The sequence below is a fragment of the Seriola dumerili genome, unplaced genomic scaffold (assembly GCF_002260705.1).
Source record: "Seriola dumerili isolate Sdu_G_001 unplaced genomic scaffold, Sdu_1.0 BDQW01000052.1, whole genome shotgun sequence".
Taxonomy (NCBI): Eukaryota; Metazoa; Chordata; class Actinopteri; order Carangiformes; family Carangidae; genus Seriola; species Seriola dumerili.
In genome coordinates, this window is record NW_019174307.1 from 335,871 (window position 1) to 357,242 (window position 21,372).

Here is a 21,372-nt window from a genome sequence, read left to right on the forward strand (position 1 = left end):
TCTTTCTTTGCTTCTATTTCTATCAATTCTTTTCTTCTACTGAAGTTAGCATGCTAACCAGCTAGCCTCGGTTTAGCTGGACAGTCGCATCACTTTCCGATAGCGAGTCACTGTAGCGTCCGGTCTAACCTGAAGAAGTAGCACTGACCAGAGGATTATAACCATCACCACCAGAAAATACAGGCTTCAAATAGCCCCTTTAAGCCAATATGGCTAACATATTAGCAAGGAGTTGCCTACTCAGTCATTCAGCAGACACAGTGGCACCAAGCATTCATGACACCTGACATGTTTTGGTCTCTGCCAACTCCTGAATGAAATATGCTGAATGAATATCCTGAAGGTTCTTTGGCTGCTAACTGCTCTATATTTATAATATCCCCTATTAGCTTGTTGCTAACTTTGTCTGATGTTTGTTGCTGAGCAGGTGCCAAGACAGCAAAATTATTCCAGCATATGGCCACATATTTATGGTTCATCTGACTCAACTGTATACCCAGTTCCTTGGCCCAAGTCCGGCCCACATACATACATGACTATCAAATGCTATGTCCACATCTTGACACACATAAATCTTATTGGCTGTCTGCAGCTAAACAGTGGAGGATAACAGCAGGAAACAGCCCAGATGTGGAGGTATACGAGCCAGACTCGGGCCGAGGACCCAGGCATATGTTGGGGCAGAAGTTTAATTTTGCTATGTGGATTACAGTGGGTTTATCTTCTTCACTGACAACAGCTGCCTGCTGCTGCTGGAAATAACGCTGATGAGAGCAAAGAGAACGGATCAAAGCAATAAAAAAAAAAAACCCAAAGCAGTGGGTTTGAAGAGGCAAAAAACTTCAAAGATCTGAGGGAAACTGTAAACTCGTGTGGTAATTCTTTGTGATTTTCTTTGATTTGTTGCTACAAGCAACACCTTTCATATTAAATGTAACAATTTGATCCATTTTTAATATCAAAAGATTGATTGGAGCAATGCTCCATAGGCAGAGAATGGATACACCAGCGTGGTTCATTTTTGCCCTGGGATTTGCTTGCAGGTTATGTGTGTTTCCAGAGGTGTCATAGATTCCATTAAATTGTTTTTTTTTCTGCACAATGCATTAGATATCACGTGAAAGCAGATGCACTGGTATTTTATGTTATTTCATGTATCTATCAGTCTATGTTCAGTTTTGACTTGCCCACTTGCTTTATGAGAAGCAAAGAGAAGGGATTTCAAAATAATAATAAAAAAATCCTACATAAATTTCAGTGCTCTGGATTTGATGTGTCTTTTTGTTTGAGGATGTTGGCAGAAACCTCGGGCTTTACTATCCTCTGGCCACCCCATTCAGAAAACTCTCCGGTCGCCCCTGGTGACCACTCATAATCGGTCATCTGTGCACATGCCTACAGACCGCGCAGCGCTGCGCGAGGCACACAGTCTACAGTAGCTGTCAGATGCGGTTGCGCGCTTCGCTTCCACCGCACAGCGAACAAAGACGGAAAACAGTGAACATCCCACGCTGTAGAGTAAAACAGGAGACTCCTTTTGTTTTTCTTCTCTGCTGTTTTTGTGTGTGTGTGTTTGAGACTTGGCTTGGAGGACAGTTTGTGCCGGCGTCCCAAGATGAACCAAACCGCCACTGTATCGCATCAGGTTAAATGCCAGTCTACGAAGGCCATCAAGGTAGGCTTTATGAACCATTCTCCTTCGCTGCATTGAACTTACTCCTGTTTTATGTAACTCTGTATCATCATCATCAGCAGCAGCAGCTCTGTCACTGCTCAAAACTTCGGTGCGGGCTTGGTGAGCGGGTATGCGCATTGACGCGCAGCGCTTTGGAGATGGGTTGAGGATATGCATAATCAGCATCCCCGTTACAGCCTGATGAAGTTACGGCTCCTATTTGAAAACAGTTTTGATTTGAACATGAAAGTATGCAGGTAACCTGAATCCTCTCGGCTCGGGTTTGAATGAGGGAGCTCTGGCTCTTGACATCCAGTGTAAACGTGCTGGATGAGGAGCCACACACACTGGCGCAGTGGCGAGATTTCATTCATATCACGTCATGCACCTTATGATTATATTGTCTGTATGGGCTGACAAGGAATTATACAGAGTCTGCCTTTAGACAAAGCGCTGCACTTGTCTCTGTCTGCTACTTTCACACGGCTACGGTGAGAAAAATACCTGAAGCATCGCGCCATCAAACACCATTAAACACATCTGGTGGTGCAGAGCAGTTGGTTAACTTTGCCCTGCACAGTCTCTGGAGATCATCCCGATTTTCAACCTGTTGTTTGAATTAACAAATCGCATTTAAGTGGATGCACGGATGCTGCAAGAAGTGTGTGTGTGTGTGTGTGTGTGTGTGTGTGTGTGTGTGTGTGTGTGTGTGTGACAGAGAGAGAGAGAGGAAGAAAGACAGAGAGAGAGAGAGAGACAGGTAGCCAATTAACAGCGTGATTTTCTGTCACAGTCACGATCGAGAAACGTCTCCAAGCATCTGCATTTTCTTCATTTTGTGCACTTAAACCTGCGATGGAGAGAAGAGAGAGAGAGAGAGAGAGAGAGAGAGAGAGAGAGAAAGAGAGAGAGAAAGAGAGAGTGTGTGTGTGTGTGTGTGTGTGTGTGTGTGTGTGTGTGTGTGTGTGTCTGTGTGTGTGTGTGTGTGTGTGTGACTCAACAACAGAATCGATTTTGCCGCGGGTCCTGCATCACTTTTCAACCTCGATGTCCCACCAGAGAAATTTAGCTTGGGGCAAATTTCATCGATCCTCCTCCCTGCCATCCCAGAGGCTGCAATTTTGGAATATAAGGCTGAATGTGAGAATAAGCAGAGTTCAACTTTGGGATGAAAGATGGGTGAAAATTGGTTAATAGGATCAATTATGCTTTTTTGTTTTTATTTTCTTGTGGCGTTTGAACAGTTGGAATCAGAAAACACTCTGCGCCTCCTTGTGTGTTTTCAGCTGCTGAGATATGAGACATCATCCACAGTCATCACTTACTGCTTATACAGCCTCCTGATGCTGGGACCTTATCTGTGACCCTTGTGCTGAGGCCAGCTCTTCATCTGTCATCTGTCTTTGTGGTGCTGATGTAGCTCAACGCACAGCGGCTGATTTTTACCAGCCAGCCATCCAACCATTTTTATAAAGCCACAATACAGGATGCTCATAAAAAGGCAATGGAGTGTGTTTGAAATGAAGCTGTGGCTTCCACATCGTATGTTTTGGATGTTTGAGTTTTATTTTTCCTCTATGTACTAGAAGTAGACTTCTATATGTATTTAGTATTTAGAATATTTCAAGTATTGAACATTGCACCCCTTTGCATGAAGTTGAAATAAAAAAATACACTTCATTATCCTCTGAAAATATAAAGCTGTCGGATACATAAAGCTGATAATATGCTACGTGGATTTTATTTTTACAGTAAATAATCAAAATCAAGCAACTCCTGTGTGTAACCTAACCAAACTACAGCAGGGATCAGGAGTAATATCCACAGGCTAACATGCTAATAGACTAACAGGCGAACAAGCAGGAGTTTGTAGTGCTGAATGGCGAGCACATACAGCTACGGTAAGCCCTGAGGGACAATCGTTTCAGTCGTCACATGTACTGCTTGAAGCTATTATGTTTTTAAATACGACTTTGTTTTTGATTTAGGTTTAGTGGTAATTCTGGTTTATTTCAGCTGGTTTCTCGTTCACGTAGCTGTTTTGGCCGTCATCAGTTCATCAGTGAGATCTGGGGAAAACAGCAAAATTGCTACAAGTCTGATCATGGAAGAAGCACAATCATGATCAGGCAGGTTGTAAACAAGCCAAAGGTTCAGCCATATTGTCTAAAGCAATTTATTTAGAGGTGAAACTGAAAGTGAGCAGTTGGTAAAATGTTGGTAACAATAGTTTATGGCTCAGGAAAAGTGTGTGTTCACAACTACAAAGTACTATAGGTCAAAGTTGTTCTGCCAACCTTGATAGATGTGTACAGCAGACAGTGTGGAGAATAATTTTTACCAATCACTTTGCTTTCACCTCCAAATAAGTTTGGCTAACTCAAGGCTTTGACTTGCTTTTATTGTTGCTGCATTCACTGACGTCAGTAATTCACTTGGTGAGTACAATGTTAACACAGAGAGGATGGACAAACTACCAAGACTTACTGTAATGTAATGTGATGAATCAGTATTGTCCATTTCAGCTCCTGTAAAACAGACTTTATATATTTAAATATTCACGAGTAAATGAACAACAATTAACACTAAAAGAAAAAAAAACATCTCCATTTATTATCATTATTCAGTCAATCTGCTTCTTCATGCCTGTGTGGGCGTCGTTTCATCAGATTTAATTGACAATGACAAAACAAAACATCAACTGTTATCACATTTTGGCTCAAATGTTGCTAAACTCTGATTGGTGCACAGAGGTGCATGACATCACCTTTGCCAAACCAGCGAGAAGAACAAAGACAAAAACACAAATACATAAATCTCTCATGTGAAAGAACCAAAGCTTTGGCAGAAACTCCAGTGGTTATGGTGGATTCCATGATTCATAGTGAGAAGCTGACTGAGGACACTTGCTGTCAGGACCTTTACGCAAGAGGAAGGAAACAACAGCGTATCAACATAGTGGATATTTCACATAATGGATAATGGATAGTGAAATATTGTTTTTCAGGTTTTCATTGTATATAAAATATCCCTTCAATCAATGGAATGAATAACATCCATCCATCTAAATGTGAACAAAGGCGGTGGTTGAAAAGCCACTGAAAGTTTTCCTTTTTGTAAGAGCTTAGAGAAAAGATGTAAATATGGTGACAGATACAGATAGATATTTGTCATTGTGTGTCAACAGTAGCTGCATCGGATCTCTACACTTGGTGTGAACTCTGTTCATCACTCAGTGAGTCGTGCTCGATGAGTCCAAGCCACATCTTTGAGAGGGACTATACCAAAGTGTCCAAATGTGACCTGTTTAAACCTGCATGGGACCATTTATAGAATCAGAGTTTCACAGTCAGTCAAGATGGAAGAGCCATCTCCTCACTCTGATTTGAAGTATCTACAAAGTGTCTCGGAGGGGAGGGCGGCGGTTTGGGAGTTTGTGGCTGCTTTAAACCAATGAAGATCAATGAGGGCAATTAGACAACGGCGCCAATTGGTTGGAGCAGCCAAGGAAAAGAAAACAGACGGAGCAGAAATGACAGCGTGATGATGACGATGACAATGTCTTCTCCTTATTGTTACGTTTAGCTTGTGAGGTCAGTTTTAAAATGGCAGAGGAGCAAGTGAACAGGTGTTACTCAGGTGAACCAGAAGAATTGGATTGACAGTGCTTGTCCTGGTTCGCTTCACTACAGCTTGATGTGCTGACACATATTGATACATGGGTAAATTGTCTGAGCAAATATAAAAACCATACAAACAATATTGTGTAGAAAAACAGAAGTTTCTGAGACAAAATAGTTTTAGATCCGGGCTTCCTCTCACAGTGGCAATAAACAGAGCTTGAATTACTTTTCCTTGAGAATATTCAGCCTCATATTCTGTTGTTTAGAGGTATGCTGTGGACTGATGCCCTGATGGCTTGCAGGAGTGCCTGCTTACAAAATACATTTTATGAATATCTGTGTGCAGCTCTGTTGTCTTTCACCGTCTTGTCTTTTTCACTTTTATGGAAATCGAACCGAAGATGCCTGCTGCATTCGCAATCGGAGTTCTGTATAAAAATTACACCCGAGGTGAGCAACGGTTCGGAGTGTCCGACACTGTAGCTGATGCACGGTGCCTTCAGCTCGAGCAACCGTGTCTCAGGAATGAGTGGAAAAGCAGGGATCATGGTCAGGATTAAGAACTCCAAAACTCTTCTGTGTTGCACAAAAAAAAAAAAAAAAACCACACACAAAAAACCCCCCAAAAAACGTTAATCTCTCCGTGTCTGACCCCTGTAGTCTGGTGCTGAGGTCGCAACAGCTCTCTGTTATCCTCTTATATGCCCCCTCTTCATATCATAGCAGTGGCCTTACGCCACTAGCCAAGATAAGAAATCCAATTAGGACAAGGCAGCAGATTTTTCGTGGGTCTTAACTGCCCGGGTCTCGCTGAGTTTAACAAGGCTGGATACAGCCCAAGGCTCGTGTCATCAGCGGTCCTTGGAAGTGTCAGGTCCACCCACATGCAGATTGCAGCTATAAACTGGGATTGTCAGGGAAGCAGGGAGCTGTGTCAGTGCTCCTCTCCCAGTGTGCACATCAGTGACGGGAGCACAAGGCTGTGTAAAAGAATGTGCTATATTTCTCAAGCTGTGCTGTAACGCCGTGGGTTTACACTGACTTTACGCAGCAGGGATCTCAACAGGAAGTTTGGTAAGTGACAGTCAGTGATTTATGTAAGTGCAAAGGACTGAGCCTCTTTTTTTGAAATACCAATTTTAGGATCCTGTTTCATGATGACAAGATGAAGTACGTCTGAGCGAGAGCAAACGGCTGTATCCGACACCCACTACCTGCAAGCCATTTATAGTCACATCACTTTAAAGGTGCATGAGTGACAAAAAGCCTGGAACTGAAAATTAAAGTGACATGAAGTCTTCAAACAGTGGGCACAACGGTCTGTTTAATAAAACCAGAAGTTCTGCTTGATAAAAATCCCTGCCCTAGAAAAAAAAAGTAAAGCAGTTTCTGCACCAGGGACTGGAGGCATAAAACTCTGTGTAGGCTCACAATTAAAACCTTGGCTCACACGCACGGAAATATACATGCACACTTTTTTTAGATAGATTTATGAGCGCATGAGCATGGTATTGTGCAGTCAATACAAACATGCAGAATAATTCCTCATACAGCTTTGTATCCTGACATGTTCAACATCAGTGTATCAAGTCTGGTGCTTGACCATGAGGGTGAAGAATATATATGAAACGAATAATTTCTAAGGGACTTGTATTCAAGTTTCTCACCCTGAAACTCAATTATTTTTTTTCTTAATGGTGTTGATATTAATGCAAGATTTGTGCAGGTTCTTCCGCTTTACAAAGTATAAAACATTACGAAACATCCACACCTCTTATAATATTCAAACCCTCAAGTTAGAATCTTTAAATTGTTAATTGTGAAATTGTTAAATGGTTCAGAAATGAATAACAACCTGTCTATAACTTAGATTGGCAGACTGGTTGCCGTCTTTCTGCTGCAGCTGTGAAAGCATGCTCCACTCCTATAACACTGTCAGACTCATAATGGACAGTTTAATTAAAAAAAAAAAAGAAAAGGATGCAGCAGAACCAGATGTCGCCTATTGTCTCTTTTTTATTCCACATTCTCAGCACCTAGTGTGAGAATGTGGAATAAATTACCCACAACTACACTCACGACTGAGTGGAGATTCGGGGGTATTTGTGCTCGCAGTGTGTAATGACTTAGCCTTAGCTGACTGGCTGACTTCTCAGAAATGCACCTGTTAACTCCTCTGCTGTGACTCACAATGAAGTCTCTTTGTCACGAGTCACATGACAAGGTACAGTGTACAGTAAGGAAAGAAGTGAAATGAGTGTCAGACTCGGCAGCAGGGCAGACTGTGCAGAAAAAAAAAATCTATATTATGAAAAATACTGCATTTGGTGGGAAATACCAAAGATAATATTTGATATAATGGAATATTGGCCCAGGCCTAGCACACAGGACCTCAATCAGTTGTTTACATGTTAATATTTCTTCCTCTCTCCACCAGTCTTCAGACGTTTCACTGAACATTATGACCAAGAATGTCATTGATGGTCTTGTGGCATCAGTGAGGTTCAACAGCAGCTGTCACAACACGTGGCTGTTACACAGCTGAGGCCATTCAGAGTCAGACTTTGAAACGTCTGGTTTACTGCACTCTAACTGCCTTACATTTTAATGTACATAACAACAGGCAAATTCAAGAGGCCTATAAATAAAACATATAGTTGAGCTGACAATCCCAGTTAATTAAACAAACCACTGATATTCATAATATTTTATTATTAGATAATGTCTAACATTGTACTTTTTATTCATTCTTCACCATATGACAGTGGATCCACATGGTCTACAGTACAGCTGAGGTGTCTGTGTTCTCTAGCTTCTTCTTCTTCTATAAAAACCATTTCATGCAGAGGTCTCTGCTGCTTGCATGTTTAATGTGTGGACACACTGATTATATATCTGGCCTCAGGGGATTTCTCTGACTAACACACCTCATCAGTGAAAATAGTTTATCTATAATGTCATTAATTATATGTGTTTTAATGGCTAATCATATTTTTGAAGAGCAAATTGAATATGCCTTTGCGGTTTAACAATATTTATTGATTGCAAATTGAGTTTTCTCAATGTTGAGACTAAGGTTGTAATTATTGATGATAACCGTATATTTAAAAAAAAATGAAATATCTATATGAGCTAATATTACAGATATGATAATATGGTGATGGCAGATTTTTTTGTTCATCAGTTCATCTTGTTGTCTTTTCACTATCCATTACGTGTAATTGTTCTTTTTGTGGTTGTTAGGGTTACAGACTGTCTCCCCACCTCCCTACTCTTGAGTCTAATTCATTTGCCAAAAAAAGAGACAAATGACACAAAAACCAAAGTTAAAGATTCACTTGACTGATAGCATTATTTTCATATTGTAATATAGATATGGTGAGGATATCGTTATCGTGATTTCCTTTGGCCTTGATAATTGTGTAGTGAAAATCTGATACTGTGACAGTGCTAGTCGAAATCATTATTTGGAAAGCCCCTTCACCAAATGATAAATGATTTCCTCTGTATTAGACCGGCCCAGTGCATGGAGCAAAAATACACTGGTATTGTCTCACGTCGTCCATGAAAACTACCTCAAAATAGAGCGTTTGTGTTGCTGCAGATATATTGGGAGTTTAAACACTGACGTGCTTTGATCCACCTCAAACAAGCCTCATTTCAGATAAGACTTTGACAAGTTCTCATGTTGCTGCTGAAGCGGAGACCCAGACTGATTTCCAAGATAAGTTATGAAAAAACAGCGTTGATGCAGTCGAACTCTGTCCTGAGTCAGAACAAAAAAGTATTTGTACAGTACAAATTTGTACTGCTGTGTCTGCTAAACAGTTTGATGTGAAACTTGTCCATCATTAAAATAGTGCATCTTCCATGTGAAATCCCCAAATCCCACCAGATGTGCTGTGTTTTTCACTAGTTCAAATGATGCTGGCTGCGTTGCTCCGTATTGCGTGATGTGCGTCTGTGTTAAAAGACAGAAGAATATCAAATGATGAAGGGCGTTCGTAAAGACTAACAGATACGATTCCTTGTCTGGATAAACAAAATATTAAACTGCAAACATTTCTCTTTCATTTATATTTGACATTGCAATGTACGCAGCGGCGCGCTCAGATCCGCTCCTCCTGCGAGGTTTCTCCTCTCCTCTCCTCCTCAGTGGCAGGGAGACGAGCTTTGTTTGCAGCCTCCCTCCGCCGATAGCTCTCATCTCCGTAATTCAGCGCGCTGGATGCTCGACAGCTCAGCCAGCGGGTTATTGAACCTGCGAGGCGTTCCCCTGTCCCGACGATCTATCACATAAACAGTCTTTAAAAACTGCTCGGGAACCGGCTCGCTCTGGCTCTAATAGATTGCAGGAATCGGTCTCATAAGAATGATTGCATTGGCTCTTGAGGTTGGTGAGTCTATAAATTATAGAGCTACGCCAGCTGATCCCAATGTACATACCCCCCCCCCCCCCCCCTACACACACACACACACACACACACACAGAGGAATATGTGATAGATGTGTCTCTAATTTATTTTGCGGTTGAGACATATCTGCCACTCATTTGCATAAGAGCGCTTTCTCTTGAGGAGGCTTATTTGTCCCTGTAAGGAAGAATAATGTAACATGATATAACCAGTCATTTTCCAAGCTGTGCATCTACACTTGCACTGGTGGGTCCTATAGAGTCCTCACTGCTGCTTAATGACTTTAATGACTTCACACTTGACTAGGAAAGTAGTTGCTCTATGAAAGGAACCCTTAAAATGTAAAAAAGAAAAAAAAAAAAAAAAAAAAAAAAGCAAAGATTCTGCCCAGATTTTCTGGAGGTCACATGTTTCCACCTAAAACTAAACATTTCTCCTTATTAAAAACTGAGTTTTACTTTAACAAACCGCTTTATGATTACCTCTTTAAGATTTTTGAAGTTGAATTTGTGCATCTGTCTCATGAAGCAGAGTCTGAGAAAGAGACAGTGAGGTTATGTCAGGGCCCAAAGGGGGTTCAGGGCCTGCTGTGCACTGAAATGAATAGGTGCGAATGGACCATCAAATGCTGGCAGGATGCTCTGGATCCTGATGTGTAAAATGAGTAAAGTTCTGGAAGAGGTTTCACAATAAAACAAGTAGCATATATATATAGCACATATATATATATATATGTATTTATACTGGATGTAGCTGTATAAGTGATAAGTTAGTATTTAAGTAAGTAAGTTAGAGTGGATGTCATACAACAGTTACAGTTTATTAAGAGTAGAAATCTTGGCATATCTAAAGAAGAACCTCTCCATTAGGGTTAGTGTAAGTGTTTAGATCCCACAGGTGTTGTTTGTTTTTGTTGTTGTTTGCTTTATTGTTGTCTTTCATGGTGTTCTGCTGTGTTTCCATATGGCAGGACCATATGTCCTTGTCGTATCTGGTTGTCCTGATTGCAGGAGAACAGCTCAGACACATGGTTTTGACATGATTCCGTTTTCCAGAAGCCATCTACTGAAGATATGTTTACTTTGGAGTCTCAGGACTCTCACTTAAATATACAGTATGTAGAATCATATGGCAGGGAGGGGGACAACTCCATGGGAAGTTTGGTCTCTGAGTTGTCGCACAATTACAGTGCATGTAAATGCATCAACACATTTCTTAACTCAGCTGCTTTTTGTGTGTTTGGTACTCGTATGACGAACAATGAAGAGCACAAGCTGCCGCAACATTTTAGAAAGATTTCTGGAGAACACCTAAATCCTATTGTTATAATATTTCATAACCATGGTGCTGTTGCAGCAACTATTTACAAGTTTTGTATGTGTTGATCAACCAGTCCTCCAACCTGAACAACCATACAGTTTCTTCCAACCCTCTGATACGCCTCGTAGGAGTGTCTCCTGAAATAGCAACCCCCTACAGTGACAGGTGTACTGGACCTCGGTTGTCATGGTTACCATAATAAACATAGTCGTTTCTATAATAACGGTCATGCCTTGGTTAGGTTTAGGAAAAGATCGTGATTTGGGTTAAAATAAGTACTTCCTCAACATTACACAGTCTTTGTTGTCATGGTTACAGCATAAACTGCTGGTTTAACATGGGAATCGAACGCGGCTCTCCTGTGTCATATTCAACCATCCACCACAACCTCCTCCTGACGTGGACTTTGTCTCTCTTTACACTACGTCACCGCACTTGTCCCTTTGCCCCTGTCATCATTACTACGACCACTAGATGTCGCCTAGCAACAAAACTTATCTATGGGTCATAATAACCTACTGCACAGACGACCTGTGGGCTCGTTTCTTACAGGAGGACAGTCACATGTTGATATGTGCATTTAAACCAAATTTTGGTTGCCACTGTATTGCAGTGCTTTCACCTACAGGCCAGCGGTTAGTATGACATAACTAAATCATAACCTTCTGGGGGTTTTATTCACATATGTTGTCTCAAATTAAGAGTAGAGTGTAGGAGGAATGGTATGAGCTTGAATATTGAGTTTTGAGAATTTTCACAATTTTCAATATGCTTGTTTTATGTATAAGGTTTTGCATGGACTCGCCCCACCACCTTTAATGAATTCATTAAACAGAGCTGACAGTGTCATTGGCGCCAGGGCGACTACGAGAGGGAACTGTAGAGTAAATAGTAAAAGGAAGTAAATATCGGAATGTCTCAGCTTCAAGCCATATCTCAAACACTGGCTTAAGTCGAACCGGATCGGTGATCACTTAGTATGCTGCAAACTGTATTGGTCTTTTTATTTGTGTACTTAATATATGTAGTAGTGTATTGTGACTAGTAATGTTTTTTTGTTTGATGTTAACCTGCCCAGGGACTATGGATGTAAATGAGCATTTTTGCTACACTCTGGCATGATTACACTGTGTATTTTGTACTGATCTTTATTAACATGCATTGCCCCCATCAAATAACCAAATAAATAAATGAATATGCTTTCTACACAAAAGTGACAATGGCATACAATCTGTTTTGTCGGAAATAAGTTTTATGTATAAAGACAGACACTTTGTGACAACCAGGATTTAGCTGCCTGCTGCAGCTTGTCAACTCCCTGAGAAACACCCACTTGTACGAGGTACTTAATAATCTGTTTCCAGTTTGCACCACCATTCAAACCACTCCCATTTTAGCTTCTGTGAGTCAGTGGCAGAGGGAGAGCACAGAGCACAGACGGCAGACACAGCACAATGCTACGTGTGATATTAATTCAAAAGTGTTTAATCCCTCGTGAACATCTCTTCAACCACCTCTGACACCCGTCCTCACGGGTGTCTTTGTCCTCTGGGATCGCTGCTACACTTCTCACTGCTTGTTTACAGAAGTCAGCCGCTACATTTAATACCTTTTTATTAAATTCCTTAAAAATCGACATATATTATATGAGTCCAGACAGACATGGATGTAAACTGCAACTTAATTCCATTTTTCTTTTTTTTACTGAGAACAAACTGAACTAAACTCAAATTTTGTTGTGCATTCATTAACTGAACTGTTTTGGAACTGAACTGAACTGAATGCAGTTGTATCGAAAAGGAAAACCCGTAATGGATCTTTGAGTTGGAGTTTTACATTATATTATATATTTCTTTATTTTTTATTATTATTTTATTTGACATTATTTTACGCCACAAAAGCTGTAAACAGACTTTGATATGTAAAATTGACAGAGTCAAGGTCCATTCACTCTTTAAACAACATCCATATTAATAAAAAGATGGGAAAGAATCCAGATACCTGATGAACACAGTGAAATGATGTTGAATGCTCTTGGAAAAGCTCATAAGTGATCCTTGTGTCAAGATGTTTTTGTCAAACTTGTGCTTACATTTACACATGTCACAGTAGAAAGAATACAGGTGCAAATAATAAGCTGGATGAGGGCTGTCCTGTTGTTGGTGTTCATGCCGCTCACTGTCACACTGTCATGGCTTGACAGAACAGAGTCCTCTTTAAAGGGGACCTATATTTCTATATTTTCATTCTGGGGTTCCAGTAGAGCAGCTTTGCATGATTCACAGTTTTGCAAAAAAAAATCCTTATTTATCTCATACCGCTTGTTATGTAACCGCTCAGTTGAGCCTGATTGAAAGAGGCAATATTTGCTCCGGGCTCTTTAAGGTCCTCCTCCCTAAAAAGATGATTTTCTTCTGCTGGGGGTGGGGGGGGGGGCACCCAGAGACCCAGTGCTTGTGAACACCAACACTGAAATTACTGGTGAAAGCAAACTAATAAAACTACTACATTACATAACTGATCGGAAATGGCTACTCCTCAGATCCATCTGTGCGTGCTTGAGCCCCATCTGAATATAAGAGCGAACAGCACGAACATACAACAAAGACTACAGCAGCAGTCTATGTTTAGTAAATATTACACCCATTACCTGCTTATTGTGTGACATAATGGTGCATATATTCGATCTATCTATAAAACGTTTTTCTATATATATGCCTCTTTTAATAGGTGCACATGTGGGAAATGCACTAAAATGCCAACTGAAGTGGAAAATCACTACTGTGAGGACACACAAACTAACATTGGTAGTAAAATGTTATTCTGCTGCTGCTAAATGACTGTATATTACTGTACATATAATATACTTAAACTTGGAGGACGAGGTGCGCTTGGAAGTAGAAAAAAAAACATTTGAAACGTAACATTCAGAGCTTTTGTTTCACAGAGACTTCACTTTTACATACCTTTACCTCATGATTTGAAACTTCCCTTTTCATGTTATTAGTTACACCTGTGCTTTTCCTGCTGCGAAAATGTCGGCTGCGAAAAAAGACATGCTAGGTCATCTTGAGGCCAAAGTTGATTGAAATATTTCAGGTAGTTTGACAGATATCCTGTGAACTATTTAGACAGACCTGAAAACAGCCTCCATGGTGGACGTAAGAGGTGAGGGCGACCAACAATGTCAGACCATATCAGTTCTACGGCAGCTGCTGACGTTTTGTCAGCTCCAGGGTCAATTTAGGACTTTACACTGCTGTTGTCTTTTCTTCTTTTTTGTCTTTCATATACTGTTTGTGAAGAAGACCTTTATATGTATTGAGTATTCAGTGTTGTGCACACAGGAGTGCAGGGTACACCAACATGATATACCAGTGTCCAGGGGCATCGTTATCACCCAGAAATATTAAGAAATTGAAGTGTTTTAAGTCACTGTGATAACTGTGTCGATGCTGCGTGTGTTTTATTTGCACAATAAATAAACAGAAATCTACCAACTCATACTGTAAGCATCTCGTATTATGACAATAGAATATGAGAACTAATCTGGAGACAATGAAAAGTATTTCAATCAAAATTCACTAAAAGGCACTAAAAGTTGTGTAACTTAATCAGCAGCAGTGAGTCTCTCCAAAGTCTGGAATCAGGAGTAATATCCACAGGCTAACAAGCTAACAGGCTAACACACACTGAGTTTACTGTCCGTCTTGCGAGCCCCAAAGCTCCCAAGCGGTCTCTTCTTCTTTGGCATCTTTGGGCAGGTGCACTAGTTAAGACTATTGCCTCCCCGGTCTTGATTTCAGTTCAGAAACATTAAAACATTTCTTTTTAACTGCCTGGCCTTGGCTCTCTAAATTTTTAAGCAGGACACAAAAGAAAATATTTCACTTTTTAGCATCCTTCAGATGTTAAGATCTTTCCTTCCAGGGATTTCTTGTGTCTCCTCCCTTACTTTTTCTATTTTGAACTGGTGGAGTGGTCAGCATTAACACACACACGCACGCACACACAAACACACTTTTATTCCAAGATAAATATTAATACACTGTCAAATGCCAGCTTGTTCCCCAGGGAGTGGTCTTCAGTAGAGTGCTAAAGAGACATTCTTTGTTTCAGTGTTTCTTTTAGGGAAATTATTTTACAGGAAAAAAAAACTCATCTTCAAATCATGAGTGCATTAGTATGCCAGCATTGTCTTACAAAAGCAGTGAGCCGCCTGATGAGTGAGAACAAAATTTGAATGTTTTTATTCTAATCACCATCAGCAGACTAACAAGCAAGTGCATTTGGGGCTGATCCACAACTGCTGTGACCTCTTGTACAATGTCTGATGTCAAATTTATCACACACACACACACACACACACACACACACACACACACACACACACACACACACACACACACACACACACACACACACACAAACTCGTAGAAAAACAGCAGCCGGCTGAGAACGTGAGTTCATTTATACAGGTGTAGATTTTATTCCAGGTTTAGAGAGGGGAGGACAGGTCGCTGAATATAGTCATTAAAACAAAACCTATTCATCAAATTCACTATCACTATTCATCAGCTGACACTATTGGCAGGAGTGTTTTTTTTTTTTTTTTGGTCTGAGTGATTTCTGTTCTGGCTGCAGGGAGAATATTGCTTCAGATGTACAGTATGTCAGAGGAGTACGCTCCTGTGAAGGATGTCAAGTCACATTTTAGATATCAGTGTGTGTTTGAGCATCTTTTAGCTTATTATTTTGGTTTCATGGCTCACAGCTTGCTTATGAACCTTGTTTCCAGCTGTAGCAAGCAGCTGGTGTTACTGCTAAGAGAGGAAATATTGAACTTCTATTCATCATTCTTCCATTGTGTTTGCTGTATGTGTCAGTGAGCAATTTTTCTCTAACACATTTGACACAACTTTTCAAGGTGGTGTGTTTACAACTTGTACTGCTGTCCCCAATTGCTTAAAAAGCAATTACTGCTAATGAAGAAAAACAGGAAGAGTGCTGCACAGGGTCAAAAAGGTATTGTGGAGAATCTAAAGAAAAATGTGAAACCAGATCCTCTTCCAGGATGACGCCAGTGGTCAGATAAACTAGCAAAAAACAACTGTCCAGTGTGATAACTCTTATGAAAGATGAAATTGTACTACGGCAGTCCGATTATAGATGTGAAACAAAAGATCCTTCATAAATATATGGATACGCCAACACATTTCGGCTCACAGAGTCGTCATCAGGGCAATTACTGCTATTTTTAAAAGGATGCTTTCATTGATATATTTGTATATTTGCTTTAAAAAAGCTCTTCAAATCCTATATATTATACACCTCTACCTGCTCTCTCCTGCCTTAATGTGGTTATCACGTGTTGGTGACCTGGTTGTAGTCAGACAACAACAGTCAGACAGAGAACCATCTGTTTCACAGCTTGGCGGCAGTCTGTCTGCTGGTATGCTGCCTCAGGACTCAACTCTTTAAATTTAAAGCTAAAGGGGGGCGTTTGTGCTGTGAATACATAGACCAAACATAATATACGCTTCAGCTAAACGAAGGGATGATTTCCTGTTTCTCTGTTCTTAATGATTATTACCTTGCCTTAAAGTGGCTGCTGTTTTGAAGGTTTCAAAATCGTACTTCCCTTTACTTTGCCTGGAGTCAAATTCACACATACAGTACTGTTTGTTTTTTTTAAGCATCAAAGAAAAATTTTAGGTGTATTAATACCATAGACTGTAGATGGGTGTAGCCTCTGTGACACACACACAGGTTTCTGAAGAGCAGTTTTGAAGCTCAGAGTGAGCTGCTCCACTGTCACTATCTTGGCAGTGCCTGACTCCACTCCCAGCTAATCCAAATATGGGCAAAGAGGTGGAGCGTGTCTGGAACTGAGACTTCAGTGCATGCCAGTTTAATAAATGTGGCTAGCGCACGTTTTCATTAGCATCATTTGCACAGCTGGGTGCCTGGGCATCTTGCTTGAAGGCTAACCCAAGGCTAATATATTTTCTGGCCAATTAGCTGGTTAATAAGCCAACTAACAAGCCAGGTATGATGACAGCAATCACTGATACCTGCTAGTTAGTGCTAACATATACGGTAAATAAAATAATACTAGAATTTCACTCACCTCAGAAAACAGGAGTAAAGATGTGCTTACAATTTGTTAGTGAATTAACCGCACAACACCACCACAAACACAGAGAGGTAATGTTCAGTGACTCAAATTAGCTGAGGTGATGCCCCCCCCGTGACTGAACCCACCTGTCAAAGTGGCCACGCCCTCAATTATACATAACTTTAAGCCTTAATAAAATGTAAACAGGTGAGTTATATAAACAGTTGCCATGAAGGAGGAAATTGGCTACAGAGACCAAAGCGGATTTTGTACCAGGCTGTAAACATGTTTATTTCTGCTGTAAAGTTGAACATTTTAACATGGGAGTCTATGGGGATTGACTCAGTGTTGGAGCCAGACTCTACTGGTCAGTTTTTGGCACTTACATGTTGGCTTCATTTTTCAGCTGCAGAGGTTGCTGTTTGATTATTAAACCTTTTGGACTTTTGCAAAACCCAAGTCTCATGGCCTTTAGAGTCATGTCAAAAAAATATTTTTTTAAGAAAGAGAAGCTGAATAAAAGTGCTACTATAGCAAGTTTAAAGCCTCCTTCCTCACAATTTCCCTTATTTGAAAGTCACGGAAAATATTCATGAAAACCTTAGTATAGCAGTAAATGTGTTTACCCTACTCAATGTCTTATGAATTATAGCCCGTTACCCTTTTTTAAGTACGCCACTGGTCTATTTGAATGCACATTAATCCTCCAACAGTATGTAGAATCCTTAAATATTTAAGCATCAGCATTATGTGAAGGTCATATCCTGTTCACAACAGCAGGTTAAGCTCTTGCCTTGAAACACAGATGAAAAACACATGTACACTATACTTTTCTCCTGCGCTGCATCAGCACTGTACTGATGAAAACATACATGCACTCTAAATATTCACACAAGGACATTTTTGAGCTGTGAATATGTATTTAGACGTATCCTTATAAAGGATAAACATCAGTCACTGTTCGCTAATGGCCAGAACAAGAGAAGGCAGTGCAGAGGGGGAGAGAAACATGCATTAGCATGTGTTGACATCTGAATGTTACTCCAGGTAAAATGGCCAGTGAGGGGCCACGGGGCCATCTTGGCTTTCAGATGGCTGTCTCCTGGCAGTACAGGACATTTACAAAGATTTAATTCAGAAAGTTAGTCTGGCCCTAAAAGGCATGCTTTGACATTTTAGTTAGCCTTTCCAAGGGTAGCAAATGCTCTATCTATCCATCTATCCATCTATCTATCTATCTAAAACTCCATATAGTGATATAGTAAGTGATTAAAAAAAAGACAATACTGAGACAGAAACTTTAAAATGTCAAGTTTTCCCTTTAGGCAACATTGCTGTACATTGAAACATCTATCACATCTATGACTCCCACACTCTGCTACAGAAATCATACATCAGTAATTGCCTGAGATGAGAGGAGAAACAACTGAGGTGGCATATCCAACTCATTTTTTTTAATGCACAAAGCGTTTCCTTCTGTGAAGGAACACTCTGCATTATTTTTCTTTAAATGGACATAAACACATTTAAATGCACAAGCTCCTGGAACAGGTGCATGTAGAGATTGGCAGGTGAAGTTGTCTTCTGTCCTTGAAAAGCATCAAACGACAATGACTGGTCACCTTTGTGAAGTATCGCAAAGTCTGGTGTCAATGGCAATATTTTCTATTTAGCTGCATTTCTGTTACTGGGAGTACTGAAATTCCTGTCAGTGTGTACAAATAGCCATACATGACATGGGGAGAACCTGAGGCATTCCCAGGCCAGTTCTACCCCGAGACCTCCTACCTCGGGTATTGTGATGCAGTATAATACAAAAACTAAGCCATACACATTACACATTATGATAATAATAATGATAATAATATGAGAATGAAAATGTTAGTGCAATAAGAAGTATAGCGCAGTTTACATAGTATATGTGCCTAATAATATGGGTATGATGATATTAGTGGAATAAAGTATAATGCAGTATAATTCAAAATAAGCAAGAAGCTACACATTATGATAATAAGGATGATGATGAGAATGATATTAGTGCAATAAAAATGATAATGAAGTATAAGAGTATATGTAAAGATGGATAGCTCTGCATGGCCATTTGTTGAACATTAATAGCAGCATCAGTCTAGGTGCAAGTCACTGTGTGTGTGTGTGTGTGTGTGTGTGTGTGTGTGTGTGTGTGTGTGTGTGTGTGTGAGGTAGTTCCGTGCATGAATGATACATGAATGAGAGTGTGTGTGTGTGTGTGTGTGTGTGTGTATGTGTGTGTGTGTGCGGTGGGGGGGGGAGAGACACAGGACGGCTGGGAGTTGAGGAGCTTGAACAGCTTTTTGGGGACAAAGGTTGCCCTTCTCCTCTGTGTCCTGAGGGGGGTGGGGGGTGGTGGGGGGGGTGGGGGGGTGGGGGTGGGGGGGTGTGTGGGGGGGTCCTGTAGGATCCTGCCAGCTTGGTATCTGCTGCTCACATAGGCTGGAGGAGAGTCCAATAATACGGGAACAGACTCCGACAGCGCTCTGCAGGCGTTTTCTGTTCTGGAGGGTAATGGAGTGGAACCAGCAGGTGAAGGAGAACATCTAAATGAAGGAGAAGTGAAGGATGTCCTCGCTGACACCAAAGGAGTTGAGCTTCTTCAGGAGACACTGCTGCCATCTCCTGAGAATCTCCTCTGTGTTTGAGGCAAATTTCATAAGGTCATCAAAGATGGTTCTGAGGTTCTTCTTGTTCTTCCTCAACAATCTCCAAGGGCACCCTGTGTGCAGCGGTGGTGATTGCTGAAGCCAGTCACCTGAGCTGAGCTGTGTTGCTGTGAAGGGCCTGAGACAATAGCACTGTGTCATCAGCATATTTGACCATGTGGCGGTTTGAAGAGCAGGGGTGAGAGGACGGAGCCCTGCAGGGGACCAGCTGAAGTGTGGAGGAGTTCAGGGGAAGGTGTTGTCGACCAGCACTGTCTGTGACCTGATGGTGAGAAAGGCCATTATCACCAGGATAACCAGGTCGGTCATCTGACTGCAAGCTGGTGCAAGGTGTTGAATGCGGAGGACAAGTCTGCGAACAGAAAACTGTAGTGTCGGGGAGTTCCAGATGCTTATGTACGGTGTCTCTAATGAACGTTTTAATCCCTCTGCAAACTGGAGTGGGTCCATCTGTGAGTCTGCTGCCTTGATGATGTGGTTTTTGATGACCCTCTCAATAGCCTTCATCACAAGAGAGGTGAGAGCCAAAGGCCTGAGATCATTCAAAGTCTTGATAATGCCCCTCTTTGGTATGGGAATAACTGAGTACAGGCACTGGAGCACGCCCCCAGCTGCTCAGCTCAGCGCCTCGGGGTACGACCGCTGATGTTGTCTAGCCCAAGTGCTGTGCTCGCTTTGGTATTCTTGAAGGCTCTCACCACGTCCTCTGTGTTCACGGGGAGGGCAGAGGTGGTTGTATCTAGCTGGGAGCTGTTGTCTGTCTCAGATCTGGTGTTGAAGGAATTGAGGTCATGAGGGAGTGATGCTGGGCCTGCAACCTGATTGAAACTGCAGGTGGTGGAGGCAGTGTTCACAGCTTCCATATTGTTGAGGCTGAGTGGAGGTTCACATTCGGTCCACTTTGTCTTTCTGTTTCAGTGTGACGGTTCTGATGGCATGTTTGACCTCTGTGAACCTCCTTGTTCTCGCGGAGCCAGTGAAGTACGCTCTTTTCTTGATGATTTCTATGAGTTCTTTAGTCACCCAGGGTTTATTGTTGGGAAAGCTTGTGACCTTGTTGGAATGATATTGTCCACACACAAGGATGATGAGACTGGGTCCACTTGCTCATTGATGTTAATGGATGGGGCTATGAGGTTATTCTAGTCAGCGGTTTGAAAGCATCCCTGTAGCTGTCAGTGCTACCACTGGTGGAATTACCTTCTCCGTCCTCCTTACAAACAGTGAGTAGGTTGGTACGAGCACCTGGCGTGGTGGTCGGCAGAGCCTGGGGTCGGAGTACAGTCTAGACTTGCTCTATTTGAAAAATGACTTGATATAATGTCTGTTGTGATTTGGCATTATATAAATTAAAATCAACTTGACTTGACTTGGGAGGGTGGGGGCTAAATGTAGAACTGGGACTAGAACCATGGCATTTTTCCAGTGTCTGACGACTTGGTAAACGCCTTAAGGATGTCCAAGTGAGTTATTAGTGACTAGACTCTGACAGCAATAACTACTGAGGACGAACCCCTTCAAC

The 21,372-nt window shown here is 41.3% G+C and overlaps 1 protein-coding gene across 1 annotated transcript in view; it reads left to right on the forward strand.

Moving 5' to 3' along the window:
- Nucleotides 1-1,482: 1,482 nt before the first annotated feature.
- dpp10 (dipeptidyl peptidase like 10) overlaps nt 1,483-21,372 on the forward strand; it is a 236,935-nt gene continuing 217,045 nt past the window's right edge. The window contains exon 1 of the mRNA XM_022740268.1: nt 1,483-1,675. Within this exon, the coding sequence (XP_022595989.1) occupies nt 1,616-1,675 (60 nt within the window). The 5' untranslated portion in view covers nt 1,483-1,615. The remainder of the gene's footprint in view (nt 1,676-21,372) is intronic.